The sequence below is a fragment of the Eutrigla gurnardus genome (assembly GCF_963514095.1).
Source record: "Eutrigla gurnardus genome assembly, chromosome: 6".
In the NCBI taxonomy this organism is placed as follows: domain Eukaryota; kingdom Metazoa; phylum Chordata; class Actinopteri; order Perciformes; family Triglidae; genus Eutrigla; species Eutrigla gurnardus.
The window spans coordinates 4,292,855-4,318,749 of NC_139920.1; the positions used below are offsets into that span (position 1 = coordinate 4,292,855).

At 41.9% G+C, this 25,895-nt stretch overlaps 2 protein-coding genes across 4 annotated transcripts in view; one reads left to right on the forward strand and one right to left on the reverse strand.

Annotated features, from left to right (window-relative positions):
• mcf2l2 (MCF.2 cell line derived transforming sequence-like 2) overlaps positions 1-25,895 on the reverse strand; it is a 143,665-nt gene that overhangs the window by 96,015 nt on the left and 21,755 nt on the right. For 2 of the 3 annotated variants that reach the window (XM_084011542.1, XM_084011543.1), the window contains exons 2-11: positions 13,594-13,677; positions 11,207-11,321; positions 10,060-10,150; positions 8,002-8,121; positions 4,783-4,899; positions 4,558-4,707; positions 3,778-3,902; positions 3,573-3,687; positions 3,049-3,168; positions 1,081-1,272 (exon numbers count right to left, since the gene is read on the reverse strand). In XM_084011542.1, coding sequence (XP_083867668.1) covers positions 1,081-1,272; positions 3,049-3,168; positions 3,573-3,687; positions 3,778-3,902; positions 4,558-4,707; positions 4,783-4,899; positions 8,002-8,121; positions 10,060-10,150; positions 11,207-11,321; positions 13,594-13,677 — 1,229 coding nt within the window. The remainder of the gene's footprint in view (positions 1-1,080; positions 1,273-3,048; positions 3,169-3,572; positions 3,688-3,777; positions 3,903-4,557; positions 4,708-4,782; positions 4,900-8,001; positions 8,122-10,059; positions 10,151-11,206; positions 11,322-13,593; positions 13,678-25,895) is intronic. The other variant, XM_084011544.1, reaches the window with a different exon arrangement.
• The window catches only part of rfc4 (replication factor C (activator 1) 4), a 95,247-nt gene that overhangs the window by 35,375 nt on the left and 33,977 nt on the right, over positions 1-25,895 (forward strand). The gene's annotated exons all lie outside the window — the stretch shown is intronic.

Here is a 25,895-nt window from a genome sequence, read left to right on the forward strand (position 1 = left end):
CATTAGTGGTGTTAATGTAAGTGTGAATAGCATGTCCGTATGCATTTGATTTAAATTTGCATAATTACTTCTGTAATCGCAAAGGAAGGAATAACTGGGAAACAATAAATCTAAACTCTTTAGATGCATGTTCTTTTATTCATTCTGTCAGCAGAACAGTGTGTTTTATAAACTATAATATGAGACAAATATAAATAAGTTGAACACATAATCAGACAGAAAGCTGCCAAATATAGGAAGGAAAGCTGGTAATAAATCAAAGACTGACAATTAATTTAAAGGTGTATGATATCACTGACCATCTGGATCTGACTATAATTACATTTGTGTATTCTATTAAAGCGGTGCTTGGATGTATTCTGACATACTCTTAAGAGTTAAGATACATCTTCACATGAAGGAGAAATTCTTAAAAAAAAGGTCATCATTTTTCAGAAAGCTTTGTGACTATAGGTTTGCAACAAAAGGGTAATTGTTTGATTGCCGAGTTTTGTTTGTGTTTTGCATTGCAGGCGTGTGTGCGACAGGATATTAAACATTCAAATGATCTTGGAGGAAGTGGGAGCAAACATTTTCCACAGGAACCATAGAAAGACAACCGGCATGTCTCTGACACTGTTTGAATGTAACCGCAGCAACACAGTGTGTGACAACCCCGCCTCATTCTCAAACAGCCATTATTAATATTAGATATCAGTCGAATCTAATGCTCACTGGCTGCTGGGAGGAACAAACAAGCTATCCCACATGTCTGGCTCAGTCATGCAGGACGTAACAATGATACTCTGAGAGACAACAAAGAATGGGAATGAAGGTGTCTGAAAGTTCAAATGTGTGTTGATGACAGTGAAGCAAAGCGAGAACTAATTCTGCCTTAACAAAGCAGGATCTGATGTTTTTCAGTCCTACTTACCAGGTAGATCACCATGGTAACCGATGCTGCACACCTGACCTGCTCTGGAGAAGTTTACGTTCAAGATAAAGATCAACTCAACACAAAAGCAGCACCTCCTGACCAATCAGGATGATCAGCTGATCTAGGTGCAGCAAACATCAAACCAGCAGATGTGTTTAGTTCACCTTATCGATGCCCGTGTGTATTTGCAGAGATTTGGACAAGACATCCGTCTTTTTCTTGGACTCATTGCTGAAGTCGTCACAGACACGGCGGAGCTCCACACATTTGGGTCGGATGGAGTCCACGGCGTAGTGGTTGCTCTGGATCAGCTGGTCCCCGTGCAGCGCGTGGAGCTGGGCCTTCTCTAGCGTGGGCTGGAAGGAAGATGACTCACATTAAATGACAGCATTCAAGCCTTTAGGGTGCTTCTATTTATAAAACTTTACACTGTACAAATTAGTGATGACTGCTTTCTGATGGAGGGTTAGAGGCGATGTTCAAGCATCCATCATGAACTTGTGCTCAGCGGTTACGTGATGAAGCACCACTTGGACTTTGAAAGCCTCTTCATGTGAGAGTTCTGTGTAAAGTGTAAAGTTCAGTATGTGAGTTTAATATTTCATAATAACGGACCGCCATGAAGTCAATGCTGCTTCCAACATGGAAATATCAGCACACGTTACTCCAAGTGGAACATGGCTTTATTGTTTGCTGCCATGTTGTTTGTTGCTAGAACCAGAAAATCCTTATTTGGGCGAATGGCAGCCAATGAAGCTGAGGAGCAACACAGAAGCAACGCCATTGGCTATTTTCTAACAGCTGATTTTAGCATTCTCAAAAGTCTAAAAGCCCTTTACAAAGGCTTAAGAAGTTGTAACAAGGGCCTTCTTTAATAAACTGTGATATTATTGTTTCAAATATTTGACTTATCAACTAATACTGTATAATTAATATGTTTGTAATTTAATTTGTTTATATTTCTATAAAGACTTAATTCCATGTGAACATTTACTTACTTACTTTCACATGGATTTTGTCCACAAACAGAAAAAAATATTAATAAAGGATCAAAGGTTTCACTGATATCAAGTCATTAAAGCTGCTTATTACAAATGTTAATCATTTATCAATGGAGGGTAATGAAGATATATTTAGAACAAATCATTGATAACGGGTAATAAAACATCAGGTCGGCTTGTTAATAATACTTTTGATGAGGGTCATAGTTACTGTTTATGAATTATTTATTGTGTGTGTGTGTGTGTGTGTGTGTGTGTGTGTGTGTGTGTGTGTGTGTGTGTGTGTGTGTGTGTGTGTATGTATGTGTGTCTGTGTGTGTGTGCGTGTGTGTGTGTGTGTATGTGTGCATGTATGTGTGTGTGTGTGGGTGTGCATGTATGTGTGTGTGTGTGTGTGTGTGTGTGTGTGTGTGTGTGTGCATGTATGTGTGTGTGTGTGTGTGTGCATGTATGTGTGTGTGTGTGCATGTATGTGTGTGTGTGCGTGCGTGTGTGTGTGCGTGTGTGTGTGTATGTATGTGTGTCTGTGTGTGTGTGTGTATGTATGTGTGTGTGTGTGCATGTATGTGTGTCTGTTTGTGTGTGCGTGTATGCATGTGTGTATGCATGTGTGTGTGTGTGCGTGCGTGTATGTGTGCGTGTGTGTGTATGCATGTGTGTGTGTGCTTGTATGTGTGTGTGCATGTATATGAGTGTGTGTGTGTGTGTGTGTATGCATGTGTGTGTGTATATGCATGTGTGTGTATGCAAATGTGTGTGTGTGTGTGTGTGCATGTATGTGTGTGTGTGTGTATATGCATGTGTGTGTGTGTGTGTGTGTGCATGTATGCGTGCGTGTGTGTGTGTGTATGCGTGTGTGTGTGTGTATGCATGTGTGTGTGCTTGTATGTGTGTGTGCATGTATATGTGTGTGTGTGTGTGTGTGTGTATATGCATGTGTGTATGTGTGTGTGTGTGTGCATGTATGTGTGCGTGTGTGTGTGTGTGTATGCGTGTGTGCGTGTGTGTGTGTGTGTGTGTATGCATGTGTGTGTGCTTGTATGTGTGTGTGCATGTATATGCATGTGTGTGTGTGTGTGTGTGTGTGAGAGAGAGAGAGAGAGAGAGAGAGAGAGAGAGAGAGAGACTGACCAGAGCCTTCTCCTCCAGTGTTTTCAGTTCCTTCAGCAGGTGTTCGACTCTGGCCACACAATCCCCAATATCTGATAGGCTCATTAGGCTGTCCATCAAACCGTCTAGAGACACCTTGACCTGGAGAAACCAAGAAAAGACAGAGAACATCATAATGTTACCACTTATCATATCATAAACAAGGACGTGAGACAACGTCTTCGAGAGGAGACTTCCTGACTCAAAATAATGGTGGCATTATGTGAACAAACTGGTATTTAACAGGTTACACTTCCGAAAAGGAATCAATATACGGTACTTCAAAAAGAGGTGGAAAATACTACTGTTTCATAATTTTATGGCAGGTTTTTGAATTTGACAGACATTTCTGCCCTCTACAGACACCAGAGCAACTTTTTGAAAGTGAAGCATGAGGATAAATGTTGGTTTTCAAGTAATCACTTCATAAGCTGTATGAAGTGGAGACACATGCGAGATCCAAAGGCCAGAGGCAGCCAGAGAGCCAATCAGAGCTACAGATGTACCTCTCTGAAGTCCTGCTCAAAGTGGCGGAGCTGCAGGCACTGCTCCAGTTTCAGATGGTGTTTGCACCAGAACTGTTCAAAGGCGTTCTCAGTCTCATCCAGCTGGGCCAAGAGTCTGAAACACAGCACAGGACCGCCATTACAGACACAATCAGGGTCACTGTAGTAGAACTGACATCATGTCACGGAGAAGCGGTGTGGTCACCTCTCCACAGTGGTTTGGTTCTCCATCTCGTCTGGGTTGAGTGTGTGGTTCTCTGACTTGGCTGCCTGCTCCTTGATGCAACCTAACAAGGTGGTGCCCTGCTTCAGAGCCAGCTTCAGTTCATCCTGGTTCAGAGACACACGGAATTAGGATTAATGTCATCTGTAAAACAGCCAACAAGTGTGTGTGTGTGTGTGTGTGTGTGTGTGTGTGTGTGTGTGTGTGTGTGTGAGGTCCTATTTACAACAATTACTGGAAGATACAATCTGTGTCAGCTATCTGGAAGAGGACTGTTTATTGAGCCTTTACATTTACACCAGCAGTCGGAAAGTCCCGATGTCGTTTCCTTCCCCCCAAGGGAAAAAGGTCATGAGGTCACCGAGGAGAATTCATGAGAAAGGCAGAGCTCAGTGAACCTGACTGTCACTTTCACTTTCACTTTCACTGAGATATAATAGGACAGCTGATGATTAACAATGAAACTGGATTCTCAAATATGTTTTATTAAAGTCTGTGTAGGTCTACATAGGGAGAAGGTCGGGCCTGTGGATGGATCAAACATGGGACTTTCACCCAGGAGGCCAGTATTTGTGTGTAACCAAAAGTAACATACTTGTGTTAACCCAAAACAGGATCTTTTACTGAACCTGAACGTGTGTAACACACACTATTTTTGGTTCTTAAACATTGAGATTCAACGTACAACAGCAACATTTTTGCAAAAAGCTTGGCTCGATTCCAACCCGACTCTGCCAAACGAGTGTGAATGTGATGCTTCACCTTGAGGTTGTTGTGCTTGTCAGTGTGTGCCGTGAGCAGGTCTTTGGTGCACTGGACGTCGTTGGGCAGCTCCGTCTCGGCCAGGTCCGTCCCAAACTTCTGTAACATCTGGGCTGTGGTTTTCACCGTCATGGCAAAGTTCTCTATGGCCTAGAGAGGAGAAGATCCACAGGTGACCCTCGTGTTACTGGTGTTAAAATGAAGGTGTAGCTTATGTTCACTCACAGTCCGGTGGTGGATCCACTGACTGTGACAGTACTCCAGGCTGCCTCCGAGCTCCCGGGTCAGCTGACCTTTATCCACGTAGCTGTGCAGGTCCGACAGTGAGTTCAGCATCACAATCTGTAAAACACATCCAAGCTCTTCATCATGACCAGCATTGTGGAACAGTGAAGCCATAACAGAAAGCCTGAGATAGGAACTGGAGGGAAGGGAGGGTTTAACCAAATCCATCCATCTATCCACCATCCATCCATCCATCATCTATACATCCATCCATCATCCATCCATCATCTATACATCCATCCATTCATCATCTATACATCCATCCATTCATCCATCCACCCATCCATCTATCCACCATCCATCCATCCATCATCTATACATCCATCCATCATCTATACATCCATCCATCATCCATCCATCATCTATACATCCATCCATTCATCCATCCACCCATCCATCTATCCACCATCCATCATCTATCCACCATCCATCCATCCATCATCTATACATCCATCATCTATCCATCCATCCATCATCTATACATCCATCCATCATCTATACATCCATCCATCCATCCATCCATTCATCCATCCACCCATCCATCCATCTATCCACCATCCATCCATCCATCATCCATTCATCCATCCATCCATCATCTATACATCCATCCATCATCTATACATCCATCCATCCATCTATCCACCATCCATCCATCATCCATCCATCATCTATCCACCATCCATCCATCCATCCATTCATCCATCCATCCATCCATCCATCCACCATCCATCCATCCATCATCTATACATCCATCCATCCATTCATCCACCCATCCATCCATCCATCCATCCATCCATCCACCATCCATCCATCCATCCATCATCTATACATCCATCCATCCATTCATCCACCCATCCATCCATCCATCCATCTATCCACCATCCATCCATCCATCATCTATACATCCATCCATCCATCCATTCATCCATCCATCCATCCATCCATCCATCTATCCACCATCCATCCATCCATCATCCATCCATCATCTATACATCCATCCATCTATCCAGCCATCATCCATCCGTCATCTATACATCCATCCATCCATCCATCCATTCATCCATCCATCTATCCACCATCCATTCATCCATCCATCTATCCACCATCCATCCATCCATCCATCTATCCATCCATCCATCCATCCATCCACCATCCATTCATCCATCCATCCATCCATCCATCCATCCTCCCATTTATTTGAGTCTATATTTTTGGACTCATTGTATGAAACAACAACATGATAGATAAGATAAGCATTCCTCCCGCACCATGTTGTTGTTGGCAGAGTGGAGATGGCTTTGAAACACCATCAAACTTTCATGTAGGGAATTCAAATTTAAACATAGGATAACTGAACAATTAAACAGAGAAACTAAATATGAAATGCCCTCTTCATCACACATAGTTTGGGAGTCCTGCTGAGAGTTTTCATCAGAGGAAACGTCTTCTTATCTTGGATGCAGCAGCAGAGTTGACATCTAATTCAATGCTGTTTTACCTGCATAATGATGCATGAATGTATTTGTCTCAATCCACACAATGACCATCTGCAGTTAACTGTCACTGTACATAACTTAAACTTTAAAAAAACCTCTAGTGAAAGTCAAAGAGTAGAAGAGTTTTGCATCCTGTGGAGAAATGAATTTGACCCACTTTGTGTGCACATAAGCGGTGTGGTTTCTGTGCTTAATTTCCTGCCCACACATAACCTAACTGTGCGTAACCTGATTTTGGTTTAACTGTAGGTGGAACAGAGACGTGCAGCCTTTAGATTGTGGTCATTTAAGCTACCGTTAGTTTTAGATGAATCTCTCGTGAATCCTCATTCTGTCTCATTGGTATAGATGCCACAATGAGAATACATATTCGTGTGTGATCACATCTCATCTGGTTGTAAAATGAACAATAACCAAGGCTACCTGATTACTGTTTCTCAACCTGCTATCGAAAGATCAGATCCGAAATGTATTTAAATGTCCACAACCACAAAGTAGCATCCCAATATATTTTCATATGCAAAAACGGAAAAAGGCACCGCACAATAGACGGATTTTTGTAATGTACTCTATTACGATGGTGTATACAATGGCGAGAGAGGGCAATATTCAGAGTTTGCAACTTTTTTCTCTAAATATTGCCCCCCTCTCTCTGCTCCATTTTTTTTTTCTACAGTGGCCCGAATACACCGTCATAATCTGTGGAGTATTATTATTACTATGTTATCATTATTATATTGTTTTTTGAATCCATCCATCCATCCATCCATCGTCTACCGCTTATCCTGTATTCAGGGTCGCCAGTCTATCACAGGGCTGACACGTAGAGACAAACAACCATTTACACTCACATTCACACCTACGGGCAATTTTAGAGTCATCAATGAACCTATCCCCATCCTGCATGTCTTTGGACTGTGGGAGGAAGCCGGAGAACCTGGAGAGAACCCACGCTTACACGGGGAGAACATGCAAACTCCACACAGAAGGAACCCGGGCCCGACCCAGGAATCAAACCCGCGACCCTTTTGCTGTGAGGGGACAGTGCTACCCACTACACCTCCGTGCAGCCCTGTTTTTTGAATGATGGTGATTATTTTTATGTAAACCATAGAATGTATATGACAAGTGGATGTAGTCGTCGTGACGTCAGCTGCAGGTTTCCTGGAAGCGGCCCCTCAGTAACCCACCCACGTGGGAATTTAAGGCATTTTGTGCAGACATGAGAGAGGAATATGTATGCATACAGTTGTATTTTGAAGTGTTATTTGTTTTTATGCAATTGATTTACATGCAGCTGATATATCAGAATGTAGACTTCTAAAGATTGTAGATCATTTGAGGGTTGGACCTGGGATTGAACAGCTTCTGAGAACATCTCAAGAAAATGATATTTCGAATAATGATAAACCCTGCAGCTGTACAGTGTGCACATGGTATTCCTGAAAAAAAACTACACTGTACTGAGCATAAGATTTCAGTGCAGGGTGTGCATCATTATGTGAATGTTTGAGTTGACTTGTATGAAGATATTGTTTTTCTGATACCATTTATTATTCATACATTCAGTTAAAAGCCTCACCCTTGTTCCAGCAAAGAAAGACATAATTGTTCCCCCATGATTGCTGCTGATAGTGTTTGGTTGGTACTGAAACATGCTTACCGGTACCTTCATTTTAAAGTCATCTTTGTGCAGCTTGATCCCAAAGTCGGCTATAGCCCTCTGGAAGAACTTGGAGGGCTTCAGCACCAACACCAGCTGCAGGTTTCCTGGAAACGCCCCCTAGAACAAAACCACACATGAATTCAAGTGGTGTTTTGGCCTTTATGGGGCAGATGAAGAATTCATTGTGATGTCACCCATTGGTTGGTAGACTACAATTTTAAAAGCCTGTAGCTTGTCATTTTGCCCATCGCCGTCTTGGATTTTAGTCATGGCCATCTAGGAATGTTTACAAGCAGGGAAGGAAGTGACCATATTTGGACTGAGGAGGAGCGGCGGGTGCCCCTTAAAGGTTGTATCAGCAATTCTGGGCCGAAACATAAATGATCACATTCATCTGTTTTTACCTCACGATCCGCTAGCTGCCCGCCCCATAAGCAGGCCGTCAAAAAAACGCGTCTCTCTAGGCAGCCTAGGCTCCGAGATCGCACACAAAAACAAATGGTACTACCAACACCTCAAAAGCAAAATAAACAGTGTTCCAACCAATCACAGACAAGGGGTGGGTGGCACGTTCATGAAAATGCGTGTCCATGATCATTTTCAAAACACGGGAGGGAGGGGCTAGCTGGCTCTGTTTGTTTTGGATCTCGCAATGGAAGTGAGGGCAACCAGAATTGCTGATACCACCTTTAAGCATCCCCTGCTTTCTGGTCTGTTTGACTGAAGAAGAATTGAAACTAGAGACTGAGACCATATACCCATGTTTACAATGTTTACTGACATAATGAATCCAGAGAGAAGTAGGCTCATTTACTCATAGACTTCTATACAATTAGAGAGGAGTCGCCTCCTGGTGGCAAGCAGAGAGAATGACAGTTTAAGGGACTAGATCGTTGCCTTCTCAGAATCAGAGGTTGTCACCTGCATGCAAGAAAGGTCTGATGTCTGGAATCAAACTGGGCTAATGGACGCTCCAGTAAGTAAGTGCTGGGACCACAATGACACACAGACATGTGTAATACATATTCATATATGCTGCTGCTGTCAAACCATAAAAGGACCAAATGATTTCAGCAGTCCATTCTGTAAAATGTGACACAGTGACGGTGGAGCTCAACATGTGTGTGAGCTCCATGTAGTGAACCAGACGTTAAAAACTCCATCCACATTGTAAAACCATGTTGCTTTTTGTTTGTCGTTAAATAGCAGAGAAACTGAACGAGCCACAGCCTTGCATGTGATCCAACACAGTGACTCCTATTGAAGACCTGGCTGTGGTATGTGACGATGTTTGTTAGCAGAACAGCACAAAACCTACAATGCAGTAGAAAAGAGCCCATATAAGAAGAAGCATCACATCACTAGAGGAGTAGAAACCATTCAGAAGAAATGCTTCCACACAAATGTGCAATATATGTTACAGTATATAACTTTATTTTGTGCAATAATACCTATGTGCTTCTTAAGATCCTAGTACCTCAGTACTGCAGACTACTTCTACCACAACAGCAAATACAACATATAGTGTTGCTTTCTAAATGCATACATTGTACATACATAACTTATTTGGTATCATTATTGATATTTTATACTTTTATACTTATTTGACTACTCAGGTCTGGTCACATTATGATGTTAATAGGTTCTTTATTTATGAGTACATACTCTTTCTTCTAACTCTTATGGAGAGGTACATTTTCCTGAGGGATTCAAACATTGTGATTTCTGATTGTGATTCATTGACGGCTTTCTCGTTAGGAAAAAAGTAGCAGTGTTAGAACAATGAATCTAAAGAGAACCTTTAAGCTCTGGCTACGAAACAAAGCACATTAACATGCCTTTGCCTGATGTCCAAACCAATAGTCCTTTTCTATAGACTTCATCTGTAGTCTGTGCATTCAACTGATACACACAACCAGCTCTCTCAGTGTAGCTTTACAAGAATCAATTAAGCAGAGAAGAGGACACAACTCAATAACATCAGAAGTGGCCCACAATAAAGAAGAAGTGTGAGGGATTTATCTGATGATGTGAATGCTAACGTGGAGAACTTACAGCGATCCTGGAGAGAGAGGCCTTCACTGCGCTCCATTTGTCCTTCCGCCGGTCGATGATGATGATGAAGCCGATACTGGCAGCGTCCAGGCTGGAGACAGGAAGTAAGACGGGTTGTAAGCCTGCCAATCAAACGCTCTAAATCTGCTTTACCTTGCCCTGTGATCCTGAACGGGCAGTACTCAGCTGACACACACGTCATTTCACCATAATAACGATTTACAGAAAAGTGATGAGCCTCTCATTATTTCAGATTTGTGTTTAAATGTTGAGTATTTCTAAATGGTTGTGCTTAATTGCAGCATCACACAGGGAATTCATGACTGTGGGTCAGGTATTTCAGCAGAGAAACCCTTCACATTGCACAGAGAGCCGAGAAGCAGGAGGTTAATGGAGGCAGCGGGTCATCTGGGTTCACCCTAGAACGTCATCAGCCCACTGAATGGGTGATACCGTTATCTCTGCCATTCACATGGAGCCACACTGCACCGACCACGTAGCGAGGGGGAAATAAGGATGTTTGTTATGTTACTTGGTTTGAGTTAACTATGTACAACAAGGTCAAGTTCCACTAACGGCAGCCTGCTGTGCTTCTTAGACCTCATGGAGACTCTTTCTTCCACACCACATGACTTCCTCCTTTGCTCCTGTCATAAATACTACGGCCACTAGAGGTCGAAGTCCTCTTCATGTATTTGTGCCAATAATCAACCATGTGAGTGGATGATATTGGCCTTCTGAACGTACTAGTAGGGGTAACAGGCCCCTTCCAACCCACAGCCATGAGGCTGATAACTGCACGTCCCCTCGAGGCCCCTTCAATCGGCTGAAAACATTCAAACGCAGCATCTGGTTGATCTGGTCGTTGGAGTAAACACTGATCTCAACTGGCTTTGTGGCCCCATGAATGGAATAGAAATCAATACATCCACGGCTAGCTGCCATGTCCAACCGTTACAGAGCATTACATCCCAATGTGTCACGGTGGTGTCTGAGAGGTTCAACGTACAAGGTCTAACATTTGTGTCCAGTAAGCAAAACAATGCCTTTTTTGGTTCATGAATAACTTGTAGATTTGGAGTCTGATATTTACTGAGAATGACCACGATGAAAGTGAAGTTGTAGGAGTATGAGAGTGTGTGTGTACCTGGGTATGCTGGTCAGGTAGGTAACAACATTGAGGAAGTCTTCCTCGGGCACTTCGCTGAAGCCTGAGAACTCTGGGAAAATGATGATGGGGGCGCCATCTTTCCCTCGCCCTCCTGCAACACAACAACACCACACACAACATTTACTATTCAACTATAAATTGGATTCTAATCTATGAGATTGACTCAAACTAGAATTGTGGATACATGTCTGCAGAGTTATTGCAGGGGGTCCCCGAAACTATTTTATCCCAAGCTTACAGACTCACTGACAAAATATGTCCAAAAATACACATTAACATGAATAGGCCTGCAACATATAATAAGCAAATACATGAAATATAAACTATTTGTTAAATGTTATGTTGAAATTGTGAAATGCCAATTTAGAATTCTATAAATATATGAATCCGTCAACAATTATTATTTTAATGGCTTGGCATTGTATACATGATCATTACAGAGTACTGTCTTACATGGCACAATAGGCTGCACTACACATTATTATTGGCATAGACGGATTATCATGACCACGGGCCCTGGACACAAACTCGCCACGGGCCCCTGCCTACACATGCAAATAGTACGCGCGCAAAGGCGCTCTTCCCATTACGCACATAACAACACCGCAACACCGCAACACCACAACAACCACAAAATTACTGTCTGTTTTGTTTGGCACCTGCCATGTACAGGACAATATACATATTATGGGAGAGACAGCAAGCTCAAATAGCCAGCCATGGTAGTATTATGGAGTAAAACACACCTTAATTAAAATATAACCACCTAAAACAAATCGTGAAAGTAATAAAGGCAACATGAATGAACATCAGTTAAGAGCCACAGCTACGACCACACAAAACCAAAAACCACAGCCATTCCAATATATTTTTTAAATTGTACCAAAAAAAAAAAAAACAACAACTCTGAAGGCCAAGGGCCCCTATTGGCTCTGGGGCCCTGGGCACACGCCCACTTTGCCCATGCGGTAATCCGTCTATGATTATTGGCCCGGTTCAATAAGCAACACAATTGTATACGATATGTAACAGCGTGGTCCTTGGCCTGACCTCTACTTCAGAAACAACATTAACACCAGGGAGAAGGAACAAATCAACAGGGAACTGCAACTATTTTCAAAATGTAGAAATGACAAATTATACAAAAAATAGGAGTAAACATGAACAACTCTCTCCCAAATCCCAGAGTGCTAAAACTCAAATGTATGATGTCATCAGGGAATGAACTGTGACGTGACAGTGAGAGCACCCAGGGGCCAGCTCGAAGTAAATAAAATATATACTATACTATAATAAAGGGAATAAAGCTCATTTGGGTGTAATGATCTCCATCGACGGAGCAGCTGCAGTCTGAGTCGTGTTCTCTGGTTTGAGAGAGCAGCTCGTGTTCACAGATATTAAATGTCCCGAGGCCGTGGAAATACCACATGGGACTTCTTCATTGAGGTGGTGTTCCCCTTGAAGAGGCAGAAGTTAAATACAGTCACTTAGTCATGGAAAGTCTTAAAAACACATAAATGTCCATACATAAACCTGCCACAAGATGGCACCGTTGAGTTAAAGATCCTCTATTTGAACCTTGTGTTGCTTGTGGAGAGACCAAACTTATGATGCGTGGCATTTTACTAATTATTTACAACATATGTGAAGTGCAATGTTGTAATAAAAGGAAGTCTCTTGATTTGTTCTGACAGCTACAAGACTGTTCAGTGATCTTTCAACATCTTCCAGTGGGTATGAGTGAGTGAGTTCATATGCTTCCAGTTCACATGTGACACAATCCCATAAAGAAAAAGAGCCAGAGCACCAACCCACAGGCTGCTGAGGAGGCAGTCAGAGACCCAGACGTGTGGTGAAGCAATAAAAGCTGCAGTGTTGAACTTATGTAACTCTGAATGCAAGTAGTGCCTGGGAGGGATCTGAGAAAACACTTGTTACAGAGGAGGAATGAGAAGCATCCCTGAAGAACCACAATGAGGCACTATATTACACAATATGATCAGTTATCAGATGTACAGACAAAACATACTGATAGCACTTTACATTCTGTGAAGGAACACGTTTTTAGTGAAGTCATTGAAAAACAATCAAAATAATCTTAAATAAGATCATCATCATTCATAAGGTTCCCTGTATGAATGCATTTTAAGACTCTATTTTGAGCAAGTTAGACAGATTTTTTAAGTCAATATTTATGATTATCACGATAATGGAAATTTCCCACGATCAACTTCACTCTAAGAAAAGTGTGTAAAATATGTAAAATATGGACCAATGTGTGTGTATATATATATATATGGTGGTAATAATGTTGCCCAGCCCTGCACTTAAATCTCCACAGTGAGTCATGTTAGTGTACGTACCTGAGAGCAAGGCAAACTGCCGATGAAGCTGTTCTATAATGTCCACGGCCAGCAGCGGCCTGATCTCCTGCTGCATGATCTCGTCTGTAAAGAGAGACACACTCGTCAGATACAGCTGGACACAGGAAAACATCCATCAATTTGAATGAGGTGTATTTGTCTTACATTAAATGTTTCAACTCGATAAAGCAATTCATGTGACTCCTGATATCATTGAATCCTAAATGGAGGAACTAAATATTGTCTCCTGAGTCTGTGGTCCCCCAGAGGTCTAGATAGTAGCTCACATTAGTCCAGAGACCAGACCAGAATATGTGGAGAGACCAGAGACTGTCTGTGGTCCAAACAACAAGGTCTCTGCTGTATTAATGTCTAGATGACCTTATTTGGAGTGTTGATGGAACAGCTACAATGTTAGCATAGTCTAGCACCCATCAACCAGACTCCATTCAGAAAACAAGCATTTTAAAAGTAGTTATCTTGTGGTCTTGCAGACAGACCGAACAAAGCATGACTTCACACTTTTTACTGATCACCATCATTATGGAGTTATTTTAGCCTCATTTTCATCTGGTTATTGATATTAAATCACAGCTAAATAGTTTATTCTGGGTTAATCAAGCTGTGGTAAACCAGTCCACGTGGATCTTGCTAGATCCAGTCAATCCAGCTTGGTGAAATCCAACGAGCACCTCTGGATGATGTCATGAACCCAGACAGGACGGTGTTTGGTTTCCTGGTGGATCTGGGACTTCAACATGTACAAAGCAGCAATAGTGGGGATTTCAGGAAATTCTCCCTCATTTCGAAAATATTCTCTAGTCATATGTCATCACACTTCTAACTGGTGTTCATGTATATAGGAAACTAGAACAACACATCCTCACACAGAGCTTTGTGTGTGTGTGTGTGTGTGTGTGTGTGTGTGTGTGTGTGTGTGTGTGTGTGTGTGTGTGTGTGTGTGTGTGTGTGTGTGTGTGTGTGTGTGTGTGTGTGTATGATCACTTTGCAGCCTGAAACTCTAAAGGCAGCGTGCAGTGAACAAAACGTTCTCTGTCACTGAGAATAAAGACATGCATTAACACAGACTGTCCTTCGCTGCTCTGAAACATGCTGAGCTAGCTTGTATGCTGCCGGGGAAGGAGCACAATGGCTGGTATGAGCCTGGCTTTTAATAGAGGCAATGTCAATGTATCTCTGTTATAGTATAGAGTCTCCTGAAGGGCATCACAGATACAGATTCCACTAGTCTGCACATTGTCTTGTGGGCATCTCACATTGAACTCAATAAACAGAAAACGAAAACCGTGCTGATTTGAAAGTCAAAGATTTCTATGGGACCAGGTTTCCTACATCAGGGCTGAAATCTCCACTATTACTGCTTTGTACATGTTGAAGTCCCAGATCCACCAGGAAACCAAACACTGTCCTGTATGAGGTCATGACATCATCCAGAGGTGCTTGGTGGATTTCACCAAGCTGGATTCACTGGATCTAGTATTAGGAGGTCCAGACGCCCCTCTCCCCAGCAACGTTTTCCAGCTCATTCTGGGAGTCCCCCCAGTGTCTTCTTGGTCTACTCCGGGGCTGCTTAAAGCCGTTTCCCAATATGGGTTGTGTGTATTGCTCCATGGATTGAGTATTCATCTATATTTGTGTATTTATATAGCACTGATCTGCTTCATAATAAAAAGACATGAAAATCTCACGTTTTACAATATGGGACCATGTAGACAGACCAGGGGTATTTTTATCCATGTTCCTATGGCAACACATTGATGGTGTCAACACTACTTCATCAACATACGGACCTTCATTATCACCTTCATCCATCTGCTCTACATTTAAAAGGGTCGAGCAGCATGCTCTCACACTCTGCCGGTGATTCCTTTTCCTTATCCAATTTAATCTGTAGCCAACGGATATGATAAGTTGGTTTTATGGAGCATGAATTAAATATTATACTTATGTGCAATTCGATTTGTATCAATAGCTGCATAAAATGTTTTATGAACCAAATATACATTTACGTACAAACTGGATACGCTTGTTATAAGCTATATAAGCTATATATATATATATATATAATTATATTCTTTATCATTGATAATAACAAGTACTAACAACGTGAGCTGAGCTTCTAGTAAGAGCTCATTTTCTCAAGTGAAAGAAATCATCCATCCATCGTCTACCGCTTATCCTGTATTCAGGGTCGCGGGGGGGCTGGAGCCGATCCCAGCTGACTCTGGGCGAAGGCAGGGTACACCTGGACAGGTAACCAGTCTATCACAGGGCCAACATGTAGAGACAGACAGGTAACCAGTCTGTCACAGGGCTGACATGTAGAGACAGACAGGTAACCAGTCTATCACAGGGAGACATGTAGAGACAGACAGGTAACCAGTCTATCACGGGGCTGACATGTAGAGACAGACAGGTAACCAGTCTATCACAGGGCTGACATGTAGAGACAGACAGGTAACCAGTCTATCACAGGGCTGACATGTAGAGACAGACAGGTAACCAGTCTGTCATAGGGCTAACATGTAGAGACAGACAGGTAACCAGTCTATCACAGGGAGACATGTAGAGACAGACAGGTAACCAGTCTATCACGGGCTGACATGTAGAGACAGACAGGTAACCAGTCTATCACAGGGCTGACATGTAGAGACAGACAGGTAACCAGTCTATCACAGGGCTGACATGTAGAGACAGACAGGTAACCAGTCTATCACAGGGAGACATGTAGAGACAGACAGGTAACCAGTCTATCACAGGGCTGACATGTAGAGACAGACAGGTAACCAGTCCATCACAGGGCTGACATGTAGAGACAGACAGGTAACCAGTCTATCACAGGGAGACATGTAGAGACAGACAGGTAACCAGTCTATCACAGGACTGACATGTAGAGACAGACAGGTAACCAGTCTATCACAGGGAGACATGTAGAGACAGACAGGTAACCAGTCTATCACAGGGAGACGTAGAGACAGACAGGTCTCCATCCTGCACGTCTTTGGATTGTGGGAGGAACCCGGAGAACCCAGAGAGAGAACCCACGCTAACACAGGGAGAACATGCAAACCCAGACAGAAGGAACCCGAACCGGGACTCAAACCCGAGACCCTACCCACTACACCACCATCCAGCCTGACAGAAATCAACATCCTGGTAATTAACTAGAACACATGTTGAGGACCAGTCAGCTGTTATTGATCAGAACAGGAACTTTGTTACAAGGATCAGCTGTTAGACTGACATGAACTAATTCACAACTGAAACTGAAAATAGCAAGTGGACAGACAGATGGTTGACCTAGAGATAAAATGGACCAGCCCTAATCTTTTAAACCAGTTCTGAGATAGGGGACTGTGATTGGGGACTAATCTAAGAAATAAAAGACTGTTCACACCCTCGAACAAGACCTTGATCTTCAATCTCCCCACAGCGTCTATCCTTTCTACTTCTTCAGCACTTGTATGGATCTTTAGATTTCCTCTTCTGGTTCTTGTCCCAGTAAACTAAACTACACTAAGGGGATGAACCACCTACAATGGTTCCATATACAACCATCTGTCAAAGGTGCCGTGTAGCACCTTGAATGATGGGTTCCATATAGCACCAAAAACCAGTTCCCCTACGATTATGAGCCACTCTAGACACACTTGTGTCTAGGGTTAGGGTTAGGCACACTTGTGTCTAGGGTTAGGGTTAGGCACACTTGTGTCTTGAGTGCAGAAACGCTACTTTACTTGATTTAACTGAACCACAACAAGCTCCAAGTTCTAATTCCATTATTATTTGGCCTGATTATGCATTTACATTTAAAGGAACCATCGCAGTAAGGTGTTCTAAGTGAAGCCCTGAGTATAGATTCAGGTCTGTAAAGCAACAGCGTGTGTGTGTGTGTGTGTGTGTGTGTGTGTGTGTGTGTGTGTGTGTGTGTGTGTGTGTGTGTGTGTGTGTGTGTGAAACAGTCAGCTGAGAGGAGAACCAGCAGAGCTGCAGGAACTAGAAGAGTCCAAGTCATCTGATCTACAAGATCAACTAGGAGATTTTTCTCTTCATGTTTGATTGATTCTACAACCTCAGGTTTCATAACGTTACGTCTCCAGACTAAACTAGTCGTTTTACTGTCAGTGAAACTCTGAGTGATTACGAGTTTTCTTCAAGTTCATTAAAACACGTACTTCGAAAAAAGTATAGAGCTTGTTTATCACTTTCATTTCTTGGGGAGGGATTCACCCAGACACCCATACAGAGGTCTGGTGTGTGTGTGTGTGTGTGTGTGTGTGTGTGTGTGTGTGTGTGTGTGTGTGTGTGTGTGTTTGAACATTACCAATAACATGTTTGACACTCTTCATCTCAACGTCTCCCGGCTCCAACACTTAAACAGGCATAAATATCAACCCTTCCAGAAAAAGCCAAAAGCCGCAATTCCATGAAGTGAACAGAACAACATCCAGAAGCAACTCTGCTCCGTCAACAGCTGCTGCTCCTTCATCGCCACCAACACCCTCATCATCATCTGATCCAGATGTCCAGAGCTCTCTCTCTCTCTCTCTCTCTCTCTCTCTCAGGTTTCACAGTCACACAGACGATCGGAGCACTTCACTGCCTTCCTGTTACTGTGGTCACTTTTTCCAGCACTTTTTCGCTCTGAGCAGCAAACAGCCTATCAGGAGAGAGAGAGGGAGGGCAGACAGGCTATGTGGTGTTGGTGTTAAAGAAAGACCACCTCAATTTAAATAGAAATAAGCTTCTCATTGATTAGAGAAGGAAAAGACTCCTGTTCTGATTAAAGATGTTGATATTGAGGTTGGTCCTTCCTACAGGAACCTTCCAGGCTGGACTAGAAAGACCATCAGAGCTATCTTGACTAAGGCCCATCCAGGCTGCGTTGGAAGGATTTCAGCATACGTTTGTATGCAGTTGTTTGTTGGGGATGGGGTTTAAGGTCAGATGACAGAAACAAGATTATTACATTGATAAAGAAGGCAGGATCCATTAAGGGTTTGACCCCTGACTGGTTATGGAGGAAAGAACGGGTAGGAAGCTCAGGAGCATCACGTGTTTTTAGTGAGCAGAAATGCTCATTCAAGGGGCCCTAGTTTCGTGGCGCAGCGAAGGGTGGCGCAGGGTGGTGGAGCCGGCGCAATGCAAGTTTCGACCCGCGCAGCCTTGCGCATGGTCAGTTTGGTGGATCACCTGGGCCAAGATGGGTGTGGCGGCGCAGTAGGGGGAGGCATCACAGATTCAGCTTGGCGTAGCGGAAGTTTCGTGGCAAAAAGCCTCGCCGAGACTGCGCCCTCTCGTCATGCACTTTTGCAATTTAAAGTAGTGCATTGTATCCACATTTTCAAAACCAAACTAGCGCGAATGTATCCTGATGTCGACCCTACATGTGATAAGTGTAAAGGCGCACCTGCCTCACTTCACCACATGTATTGGACTTGGTCCCTCTTTAAGTAACTTTTGGTCATCAGTCATGCATTATCAGAAACCATTCATCACCAAATTGAACCGAATCCCTTGACTGGTATTTTTGGCATTTCTCCAGATTTGGACTTACCTAAAGCTATGCTCAACTTTCTGGCTTTTGCCTCATTACTAGCTTGATGAACTATTTCACTTAAGTGGAGGGACTCAGAACCTCCTTCCTACTCACACTGGCTCAGAGACATGATATCCTGTATGAATCTAGATAAGATTAGACACACTATTCGGGGATCAGAGAAAAATATCTACAATATATGGCGCCCCTTCTTGGTATTCTATGAGAAATCTTCGACAATAGTTACAGAGTAGCCCCTCCCTTCCTTTTTTTTATTTACAATTTTTATTCTGTCTATTCACATTTTTATTTATTTTTTCTATGTATGTATTTATTTTTTCTCAGTGGCTGTGTGAGTATGTCCATGTCCAGTTTATGTTGTGTCTTCGGTGGATAGTGGATGTTGGACAAAAAATCAAAAATGATCTTCCTGTGCAGTGATTGTCTTATTCATGCTTTGTCAATAATATTGGATAAAAGCGCTATATAAATGAGGACCATTTACCATTTAAGTTATTTCAGCATCCTTTTCATCTGGTTATTTATACTAAATCACAGCTAAATAGTTTATTCTGGGTTCCTCCAGCTGTGGTTAACCAGCCAATGTGTGTCTTGCTAGATCCAGTGAATCCAGCTTGGTGAAATCCACCGGGTATCTCTGGATGATGTCAGGAACCCAGACAGCGTTTGATTTGGTTGTTTGGGGAAGGGAACAAAAAAATAACAGATTTCCTACTGTGTAAACCTGTATGCATGGACCCAGTTTTATTTTTGCAGTCTGGATGTTACTCTCTTCAGAGTATCTATGTGCTGTTGTGTCTGAAGTTATATGAGGTCCGTGTTGAACTGCCAAATGAAAACAGCCTGTGGAAGTGACCTTTATAGACCAGATGATGGACTGGAGTGCATTTTTTTTTAGCCTCTAAGCTAACATTAAGCTAGCAGTTCAAATGACTCGGAACCACCGAGCCATAGAGATCGTTGTGGTTTCCTCGTATTTCCTTTTTACTTGTATATATAGACATTTTCAAAGCGTTACATTCAAGTTATTTGGCTTGCCTGACTCACAGTTGTGGTGACTTGTGTGATAAAAAATATGTCTTCACAATGATCAAGGATGGCTGTATATGGAACCATTTTAGATGTTTCATCACCTTAGTCTAGTTTAGTTTACTGGGGAAAGAACCAGAAGAGAACCTGGAAAGAACCATACAAGCATACAAGGACTTAAAAGGTTCTTTGTGCAGCGGTGCTATACTCACACAAAATGGTGAGCAAACTTAAATCCCATTTATATTAAACAGTTGACAACTGAGTCATTTCTAAATCTATGATCATTTATGATTTATATCGTTGGTTATCCATACAGCTTTTCTCATGCACAGGAATACATGAATGGAAACACAGCTCATGACAAAACATTCAATAAATATGTTATTAATATAAATATTAAATTAAATTATATTGTGTGTTCAAAAAGTGCCAATCACTAAAACAAGAGGCCTTTGAGCATAAAGTCAAGAGCTCTTAAACGTATGTGGGATAAGCCATGGACAGACAGATGGACACACACACATACACGAAAAATAAGTCATGTATCACATTATAATAATACCAATTGATTTCTATTCTTTTACAGAGCACCTCCCTGCTCTGTTCTTTCACTGTTCTGTAGTTCTCACCGCATTATCAGACAAACATGCACACATCCAGACACAAGCACATGTAGACGGACAGCACACAAACATGGAAACACATGGACGAGTAGATACCGACAGATACATACGGTGGACCCATACACACACACACACACACACACACACTTGTCAGATTTGTTTTAAGAAATACTTCCTATAAGAGCATAAACACCACTGTATTCCCAGGCAACTAGTGTGTGTGTGTGTACGTGTGTGTTCATTATTCTCTCCTATTGTACACAGGAAGTGCATGACTTGGCATTGTTGGGACTATGAAAAAATTCATAGATGAAGTTTGAATTGTGTTTCAACATTAAAACAGGAGAGGCTTCTGTGTGAACATGATGTGTTTTTACACAGAAGATTCCACCGTAATCCCTGAAAGGAGAGTCAAAAATATGCCACGATCGCAGCGTTTATGAAGAGCTTTGGTTTGCGGCGTAGCACCAGTACAGTGTCTCCTTTTACAGAAGCAACCCGGCTTTGTGGAACCAGAGAGAACATGATGTAACACAATAGCGCCGCCGGCCGTGTGACGAGTTGAATAAGCGTTGGAAATCCGATTAGCTGGAGCGCACCAAAACAACTATGAAAGGTGAACTTTTGCTCGTCTCGCATTTTTAAATGACTCTTCAACCCAAAGCAAAGTCGCTGTGCATCATAAGCATGTCGCTGCGTACAACGGCGGCCTCGTGTGACAACAACTGGCTTTTCATCTTCTTCGGATCTACACTTTGAGCGCGGTTGCCCTGGTAACACGTCTTCACAACGTCACCGTTTGTTCCGGCTTGCTGTCCTCTGTGCTCTGTGACGACCTCCGTTGGCGTCTACGGGTTTCTGCTTCTTTCTACTGAGCATCTTTCTCTCCCCTGGGATTTCAATCTGAAAAGAGGTCTCATCTCCCTCTCCTCATCTCCTCATCTCCTCCTCTCCTGGACATCGTCTGAGCAGCATGTCCCCCAAGCAGCCCATCCAAACAGCCAACCAAGCTGGCTGTTGGCGCCTGCTACAGAGAGACCCACTACATCTGGTCTCCCCATTGAAACCTGACCAATGGTGCAACTTGATCACTCAGATACTTACTTACTTACTGACTTACTTACTTACTTACTGACTTACTTACTTACTTATTTACTGACTTACTTACTTACTGACTTACTTACTTACTTACTTACTTATTTACTTACTTACTTCTTACTTACTACTTACTTACTTATTAACTTACTTACTTATTCACTTATTTACTTACTTACTGACTTACTTACTTGTTTACTTACTTACTTACTACGTACTTACTTATTTACTTACTTACTTACTTACTGACTTACTTACTTATTTACTTACTTACTTACTTCTTACTTACTTATTCACTTACTTACTTACCTATTTACTTACTTCTTACTTACTTATTCACTTACTTACTTACTTACTTACCTATTTACTTACTCACTTACTTACTTACTGAGTTACTTAATTACTTATTTACTTACTTACTTATTTACTTACTTACTTATTTGCTTACCTACTTACTGGCTTACTTACTTACTTATTTACTTACTTACTTACTTACTTACTTATTTACTTACTTACTTACTTACTTACTTACTGACTTACTTACTTACTTATTTGCTTACCTACTTACTGGCTTACTTACTTACTTATTTACTTACTTACTTACTTACTGACTTACTTACTTACTTATTTTCTTACTTACTTACTTCTTACTTATTTATTTACTTACTTACGTACTTACTTACTTATTTACTTACTTACTACTTACTTACTTATTTATTTACTTACTTACTTACTTACTTACTGACTTACTTACTTACTTAATTACTTACTTATTTACTCACTTATTTACTTACTTACGTACTTACTTACTTACTGACTTACTTACTTATTTACTTACTTACTTACTTACTTACTGACTCAAAAAACTTTGGACTACTGTATGTTCACTCACAAAAGCTGTGTCGCCTATTCACCATATAGTGAGATCACCATGTTTAACAGAATATTCCGGTGTGTGTGTGTGTGTGTGTGTCTACCCGGCCTATCTGCCCGACCACCCGATCAATAAATATCCATAAGATGACAATTTGGCCCGTATAAATAAAACCAACAATAAGCGTCAACAGCCATCACCCTATAACCTTAACGAGGTGTTGTCACACGTTGTGATGGATTAATTAAAAAAATTAATGCATTTGTTGATTGTTAGCATCATAAAAAAGTAGCAATTCTGGGACTTTTTTTCCCGGAATATTGCCCCCCTCTCTCTGCTCCGGTTTTTTCATACAGTGGCCCTGATACACCGTCGTACAGACGAGCAGAATATCCGCTGCAGCACGATCACGAGCACGTAGGCCGCCGTTGTTGTTGTTGTTATGAGACGTAGTGGGGGAAGAAGTCAGGCTCGAGGGTCATGGAGCGGGCCGATGACGTCAGCGTACATGTGTTTTTGCCGTCTACATGAAAACGTACACGAAACTGAGGGGTGCCATTTTTTCTTTTTCACCCTTGGACCTGGTTTCAAAAAAGTGCGTTTCCAGGCCCCGAAAACGCTGGATCCGTGTGGACCAACAAAAAAGGTGTCCGTGTGGACGGCCTCTAACAAATCCAACCGTGACCCCTGTATACAATACAACTACATTTATTGTTACACCCCTAATATGTATATATAAATATATATATATACAGTGTTGGGCAAGTTACTTCAAAAGCGTAATGCATTATTTATTACTTGTTACTGTCATTTCAAAGTAATTAGTTACATTACAATATTACTGTCTTTGAATTGTAAGGCATTACACTACGTTTACATTACTTTTGCATTACTTTTCGGCAAAATAAAAGGAAATATGTATTTTATGTTCTCAATAGATCTTCTTGTGTTCAATGCAGCTCATTACACAGCAGGATGTGATGTTTTTCACTTCAAAATAAAAGAACGAAAAACGGAAAATGACTCGTATCCCGTTATTCATTTAAAAAACGGAAAACGAGAAACGGAAAACGACTCGTTAACTGATATTAGATATTGTGTTCATGAATGGGATTCGGGGATGAAATAACAGGGCCATTTTTCATTCCAGATTTGCCGTTCGTCTTTTTTAATGACCCGGAATGCGCTGTGTTATGCTGCGAAATTACCTGAAAGCCTACCTGAGACATTTAGGCCGGGGAGCTCTAAAACACTGTCCATAAGCGTCTGACGCTCGCGTTTTGAAATAAACCTACTGTTTTAAACTCGCACCAAAAGCGTTATGACGCGGACATAAAAGCGGTCCAAAACCGACGGGGAGAATCGGAGCCTCCGCCTCTTCGCCGCCGCCCCTCAGCTGTTGATCCTCGGTGTGACTGCCGGGGTCGGCTGCCCTCTGACCGACCGGGAGCCGCTCCGTGAGTCGGTGTCCAGCTCATGGAGCCTGCTAACAACAGCGATGAATTAACATAGTGTAGAGTTACACGGACCGGCTTTCACACTTTTCCAAAAGTGGAGCGTATGCCCATCTGGGATCGCGAATGTAGAGTCAATTGATTTCGGGTTTAAAATGCATTGTAACGCGCGTTACTGAGATTTGTACCGAGTAAAATATTACCAGTTTTTCTTTTGTAATGCCTTACATTACCGCGTTACAGCAAAACGTAATGCATTACAGTAATGCATTACTTTTGTAACGCGTTACTCCCAACACTGTATATATATATATATACTGTATATGTGTGGTGTCTTAGCTCCTACCTACTTATCAGCTAACTTCCCACACACTCACAATCGAGTCTGTGTTGGAGCTTACATAACAGGAGAGATTAAATGAGTCTGTGTCTGGTGACCGGTAGGAAACCACAGAGCTGATGAACATTCTCTGCTACACTATAATGGCATTGTTAACTTAAGTGTGGACGTCTGTGCTGCTGCACTGCTGCTTGTATCGGGGATTTTACATTATTTTTCCTTCGGCATTATTGGTTATTTACGATCCAATAGGTGACAGGTGCTTTTAGTGGGGTTCAAGTACGGGCAATAATTACTCCTATAATCATCAAAATGTGCTTGAAACTCTTACAATTAAAATGATACCAATAATAGTGGTATCTCTTTATATTTCTTACTTTCTTGTGAAAAACAATCATATAATCTTAAATAGATGATTATAAATCACTCGATGATTATAAAGTCTTGCTGCATAAATATATTTAAAACATGTATTTTTTTAAATGAAGGCACTATTTTTCCCTTCTCTGAGTGTTTTGCCAGGTAGGTCGTTGTGGTTAGTGGCATATAGGTTTAGGCAAGTGTAACAGAGTTTTGGTGTTGATTCCACTTCCACAGTGACAGCCAATCATATTTATCTTTATTCATGTATCACGGACGCTCACTGGTTAGCAGGGCTCTCCTCAGCACATAAATATGGGCTGTGACGTAAACACAGTGCCAGTATGCAAGGATTGAGCCCATGGTAGGTTTGTTACATGAAGCACAGCGTTATAGCCTACTGAAAATGTGTAAACAATGTAATGTAATAATGCAGTTATCATGATATTATGTTCAGGAAGCTGGTGACAGTTTTACATGTAACTAAATGTGTTACAGAGGGTTTATTTTGTTTAATGTTTATAACTAGCGACCTTAGCTCGAAGGCTAAGCTAACTTGCTAATTTTCCTCCATAAAGCTGTGCCGAACGAGTGCTGTGCTTGATCGTGAGCTGACCAGTCATTTCCGTATCATTGTCCAGGTACATGTGTTTTTGTTTATATATTTATTTTGAATTAATGATGTACACAAATAAGGCCAGTATGCGAGGATTGAGCCCATGCTGTGCCGAACAAGTGCTGTGTTTGATCGTGAGCTGACCAGTCATTTCCGTATCATGGTCCAGGCAATAAAAGTCCGGTCCTGAAGCTAAGAGAGTGTCGGTCCTTCTTGCAACTAAACAACACAACGCAGACAACTGTTACACAAGAATAGGACTTAGGGTGCACAAATCGGTACCATACCCCGGCACGTTTGAGCCCCAAATCCAGTTTGACTAATGTT